The following is a 6,008-nucleotide window of genomic DNA, read 5'->3' on the forward strand; positions in this document are numbered from 1 at the left end:
GCCCAGAGGCTCTGCTGGTGGAGCTAACGGGCAAAAAGGATTTGCTTAGGAAATTGGAAAAGAAGGAAAATAAAATACATTGCTAGTGTAGTGTCCATAAATGGTGGGTGTGATAGTGGCTGTGGTTATCATCTGCATTACGGCACTTCCTTTTTGGATATGTAATCATATTTTTATCCTTTAGTCTCTGTAGTCAATATTTATGAATTCAAGTGTAACATACTATGTTATACGTAATGAAATGTAATAGGATTGGTGAGAAAATTCTAAAAACACTTTGTCTTTTGTGAGAATTATTTTGTGAGCAGAAAATGTGAGTCTAGGCACTTGGGTTTAGAAGCCTGCTCTTGTTTAGAATCAATAAATAATTAGAAATGCTGTGTGCTGCTTTGTGCTGCATATCCCCACTATGTTTTAATTTTTCCATGCAAACTTACTACAAAAGTTTTGATGTCATTGTTTTGCATAAGCTTTTTTCCAGTTATTTTCATGTGTGTTTTTTTCTTTTTCCTTTCATTAGACATTTGCTGATGAGGTATTTGGCATCTTCAGTTGGACAATTCCCATTGCTGTAGCCTTTTCTTGTTTCGGTGGACTTAATGCTTCAATTCTAGCATCATCAAGGTATCTTCCTGTTTAAAAATTGTTCATAAGTGTACTTAGGTGTTAGTATTATGGTCATCTGTTAGGAGAGTGGCAAAAGCACTTTTGTATCCGAACCTATAACAAATAGCCACACTAAAATAACAGATCAAAATAAACCTCCTTGTTTAAATAAACCTCACCCTAAACACTGCCTTACTTCCCCAAAACTGTCCTAGCTGTATGCAAAGTACAATTGAAGATAAAATGAACATTGTCTGTCAGGTGAGCCTTCATGCCTTCTGATTGTTTGGATTGAGTTATCGTCCATTTTAGTTGATACAATAATTATAGCAAGTTCTTGTTTTGAACTAAGTTTGAACTTAATTGTGAATCGTAAGCTTTTTTTCTCCAAGTACAAAGTTTTAAAAGCTGCTGTTATTAAGCTTCAGTCAAAAAAAAAATCAGAATACGGTAAAGAACCTTTCCTCTGAGCATTGATTATGGACCTGACTACTGGAAATTATAAGTAGATTTATTCAGCCATGCTTCCTGTCCATTGAATGTATGCACAATGTCTCTACTGAGAACAAACATGAACGTGATCTGGTGAACTAGGCAATATAGAACAAGTTACAGTTGATAACAAAATTGTAAGTACTTGTTCTTTGAGCATATGGCAGTTTCTTCTGGTTGTGGTTGAAAACTTGAAACTGTTGAAAACTGTCATTGAAAGCTGCAATGTTTTCAGTGCTAGCTTTTAGATTTTTTTTATAATGATAGAAATGTATTTCAGTTGCTGTAGAAGTTTTCTATTTTGCCCATAGGACTGTTTTCTAAAGAATAGTTGTTAACAGTATGTTTCTAAAAGCTTATATATCTTTTAAATGGTTGTAGTAAAGTATATCTTTACAAAGTCTCGAATCCATGTTCTAGTTTAAAGGATCAAAATTCAGTGATATAAACAGTTATTCTGACAAGTAGTGGTTTTTTTAATTTTTTTTAATGAATTCTCTCTTACCTGTGGCCTCAACGTCTGATTTGCAATTTGTTTTTTTTCAGGCTATTTTTTGTAGGATCTCGAGAAGGTCACCTTCCTGATCTGTTGTCTATGATCCACATAGAGAGGTTCACACCTGTGCCAGCACTGCTTTTCAATGTAAGTTATTTTGCTTTTCTTTTAGGCTGTCCAGATGTGACTATATGAATTATTTAAAGGAAAACTTTAAAGAGGCTGGAAGGAGGTAGTAGAGGAAATTCTGTTTAAAACATAGGAACAGTCTCCAAAGAGTTTCGTTGGCTGAATTCATGAAAACCCAACTGTGAAAACAACCTGCTACACTCCTAACAATAAAGAAAGTTGAAACTGAATTAAGATGATTGAATTATTCTATTGGGCTACTGTTGTATAAGATCTGTTAGCAGACTTCTGTTTCCTCTGAGCTAAATACAGACTAAAACAATTCATAAAATCTGTATATGGCTTCTGTATGCTAAATAAAATGAGTATGGTGGCACTATGAATAGTAAAAATCCAGCTATTATATAAACTTACATACTGATACAAACCCCTAATGGATGTTGAAGAATTGTTAAAGACCTAAGTAAGACATAATTTCCTTTAGTTATTGCCAAATTGTAAGAAGCATTATGCTTGTACTACTGTCTCCATGGGAAGTATCAGTAAATCTCTACAGTGGAAATAATTGTTTAGTTGATAACATGAGAGAGAACTTCAGATTTACTATTATCAGGGTGAGTTCTGAGAGAGTGAATTTTGAGATTGGCATAACTTTTTGCCTAACACCAAGGAGTGAAAGATAGTGTCACTGTAATGAAAAAAGGCGCATAAACAGTAAATTTCAAAATTCTGTTGTTCATCTCAGTCATGTTCTTTTCTGACAGTGTGCTATGACCCTTATTTACCTGGCTGTGGAAGATGTCTTCAAGCTTATTAATTACTTCAGTTTCAGTTACTGGTTTTTTGTTGGTCTGTCTATTGCTGGCCAATTATATCTACGCTGGAAGGAACCAGACCGACCCAGACCTCTTAAGGTAAAATTTACTTAATACAGAATTCTTTAAAATCCTTCTTCCCTACAATTAAAAAGAAAAAAGTACTATCTGAAATCTGGACCATGCATGCTATTCCTGAAGCTTACAAATTGATAAGGACATAAAACATGGCTTCCATTCCATGGTGTCCCATGAAAGCTAGTTTGTGTACTAGATGAGAAGTAGTAAGTACTGTAATAGCATATTCCTTTTTTTTTTTAAATGTGAGTTTAGTCAGCTCTCTGTCAACTAGAGAGCTCAATAGGTTAACATAGTAGTGAACCTTTTTTTTTTTTTTTTTAGAAATCTGAAGTTAGGAATGCTTAAGTTAATTCTATTACAGTAGACCACATTTAGCTCTGATGGTGTTTCAGTTCAGTATCTGATCCTCTTATCGCTTTCTCTGACTTTAAGTGGATAAGCTTTGTGAAAATGTCATTCGTGTTTCGTGAGATTAATTGGATTTGTCTAAAAACACTTCATTCTGCTACAGTTTCTTTCAACACAGCAGACCTACCAAATTTCAGTGGTCTTGTAATTTTTAGTAGCAGTTCTACTGAAGAATAATTCTACTATTCTTACAGATCTAAATAGCCAGATGCATAAGAAAAAGAGCAGATAATTTCACAAATTGGGGTTCAGAGAGAAGAGGCTGTAATTCTCACGAGAATATATGCAATTGTAGAAAATTAGTATCTCAGTAACGTTCTGTTCTTTTTCTTTCTCCAGCTGAGTGTGGCTTTCCCGATAATATTCTGTATATGTTCAGTATTTCTGGTGGTAGTGCCACTCTATAGCGACACCATAAATTCATTGATTGGAATTGCCATCGCTTTATCTGGAATTCCAGTCTTTTTCTTGGGAGTCTATTTACCTGCATCAAGAAGACCTCAATTGATCACCAAGATTTTAGGTAAGTCTGTCTGAAGATGTAGATGTTGTTTAAAAAAAAAGCTGAAAATGATTCTGGTTTTTGGTGGAAAGGGTTGTGGTGGACTGAGCACTGCAGCAGCAGCTAAGCACCCACAGAGCCGCTTGCTCGCTCCCTACCTCTCCACCCCCAGCAAGATGGGGGAAAGGATAGGAAGAACAAAAGTGAGAAAACTAACTGGTTGTCACCAACACTATTTTAGCCACGCATCCAAAGCACTTGCACCATATGGGCTGCTGTGAAGACTATTAACTGTATCCCAGGAAGACCCAGTGGAAGGACATACTGATTTTATATATGCCTATGCACCCGATTTTTATTCACTATATATTTAAAATACTACTTGCTTTCTACAGATTTCGTCCTAATTTTTTCTACATTTCTCTCTAAACTAGCAGATGAAAAGTCTTTTTCTTAACCAAGGTTGATCTTTGTAAAAGGGTCAGGCATTCTTGGCAATGCAAGTGAGCTGTCTTACTGTACTGAATCAGCTGTTTGAATTTAGATCTTATGTCAGTCACAGGTTGAATTTTCCTTCCATTGAGTGTCTGCAGTTAAATTATACTTTTCTCTCCAGCAGTGCACTGTTGTCATCATTGCTGAGAAAACCCTGTCAAGGGACGTGGAAACGAAGATTTATAGCATAATCTTAGAATGCAACAGGATGTGGTGCTGCAGCAGTTAGTGAATATATAAATACACAGTAATATTGTCACTACTGTGTGCTATGTCAAGTTCTTGTGGTTTTATTTTTTTATTCTACCAATTTTACACTCTTAGTTACGGAGAAAAATGATTCTACTTCAGTTATTTGGCAGAATGTTTGGGAGGAAAAACACCCTAGGCAAGAGATCAACAAAATCGCCAGAACAGCTTTAAACATTGTTTAAAAATACTGAGTGGAAAATATTTTCTGTGCTAATTTTTCTGGTTAGTGTTTCCCGTAATAGAAGTGAGCCAGCAGTCTTGACAATTAACTTTTGTTAGTCAGATATATTTTGTGTAAGTTGAGGGAGGTGGTTATTCTTCTGATTTATCTTTGATTTCCTATACAGGTACAGTCACGCGAAACATGCAGCTGCTCTGTTGCTGTGTTTTAACAGAGATGGACACAACTGAAGAAAAGAAACTAGAAATCAAATCTAACTAAAATCTCAAAGCCATAACAAGAACAGGAGGGAGGCTAAAGCAATTACAACAAGAAAGGGAAGAAAATGGAACTGGAGAAAACGTGAAAACTGTTTCCAGTGGTCTTTCAGAAATACTGAAAGTGTACTTACTTGCAATTGGATTCCTGCATAGATCTTGTCCTCGTGTCGTCATCCTCAACTGTGGCATATTTTCAGGGCCTGTTTTCAATAGATGATTATTACCTGCTCATTTCAAGCACACAAGCTATATGTCAATACTGTGCATTCTGAATTTTCTTCAGAATTGGTAGTAAAATGGTAAGAGCTAATGGATCAAATCAGCTGTCTGCAGAACCAGCCAGTAATGCATTTTTAAGTTAAGCTGAAAACCACTTTGAGTCAAAAGACTGAAGGCCATTTCCAACTTAATTCTGATGGTTGTTTGCATGAAATGATTTGCTGTGCTATCTCAGTTCTTATCCCAGAAGACAACTGGTCACAACAACCCACATAATTTGTCGTTAGTAGCAGAAAAATCAATAAAGTTATGCTACATTATTTAAAGACTTTCTCCCTTGAAGAGGAACATGTTATTTCTATATGCTTCATGGAAATGTGGTATGGGTCTCTGGCAAGGATTTAATCAACAAAACACCTTTCACAACATACAGGTTTCCTGGCACTGAAGATTTGATTTACGATTTAATGATTATGCGCTAATTCTTTCCTGCTGTCTCATTAGTGCTTGGTCATCTTCTGACAGGTTACATGAAGTTTCAAAAATTAAAATGTTCAGTCTGAAGCTTGTAAGCATTTGTTTGTCAACTGTTTCAGTGAACACACAGCAGTATTTCTTCAACAGGCAGCTTTCCGTTCTGAATTTGTTTTTTTACTAGAAAACGACATCCATAAACTCATAGAACAAACCACTTTTTCTTCTTCAGCAGAAGTAATGATCCATGGCAGCACTTCTATCCTGAAAGCTAAGTAGCAGGGAGAAAAAATAAGAATAAAACCAGGAATAAATAGTAGTGCCATATGGACTGATGCTAATTAGTAGTATTTGTAATTCCAAAGCTGTAATGCTAACAGCAGGATGCTTTGATACTGAATTTTAGTGTAGCAAAAGGTAACTTGAAGCCAGCCTCTTTGGCCAACAAAGCAAGAAAATACTCAGCTTCAAAAACATTCCTTGGATTTTTAACTTAATTCAGAATGTTGATCTCAGCCGAGCTTAGTTTAATGTAGGGCATTTAGTAAATGTGTGCATTTAAGGTGAACTAAATCTCATAATCACAAGATTATGGCTG

At 35.6% G+C, this 6,008-nt stretch overlaps 1 protein-coding gene across 6 annotated transcripts in view; it reads left to right on the plus strand.

Annotated features, from left to right (window-relative positions):
• SLC7A6 (solute carrier family 7 member 6) overlaps positions 1–5,265 on the plus strand; it is a 29,997-nt gene extending 24,732 nt beyond the window's left edge. For all 6 annotated transcript variants that reach the window (XM_035543444.2, XM_050713212.1, XM_035543443.2 and 3 more), the window contains 5 exons: positions 521–624; positions 1,645–1,741; positions 2,488–2,637; positions 3,367–3,550; positions 4,624–5,265. In XM_035543444.2, coding sequence (XP_035399337.1) covers positions 521–624; positions 1,645–1,741; positions 2,488–2,637; positions 3,367–3,550; positions 4,624–4,718 — 630 coding nt within the window. In that variant the 3' untranslated portion in view covers positions 4,719–5,265. The remainder of the gene's footprint in view (positions 1–520; positions 625–1,644; positions 1,742–2,487; positions 2,638–3,366; positions 3,551–4,623) is intronic.
• Positions 5,266–6,008: the final 743 nt, after the last annotated feature.

This window comes from Cygnus atratus, chromosome 12, assembly GCF_013377495.2.
Source record: "Cygnus atratus isolate AKBS03 ecotype Queensland, Australia chromosome 12, CAtr_DNAZoo_HiC_assembly, whole genome shotgun sequence".
NCBI lineage: Eukaryota > Metazoa > Chordata > Aves > Anseriformes > Anatidae > Cygnus > Cygnus atratus.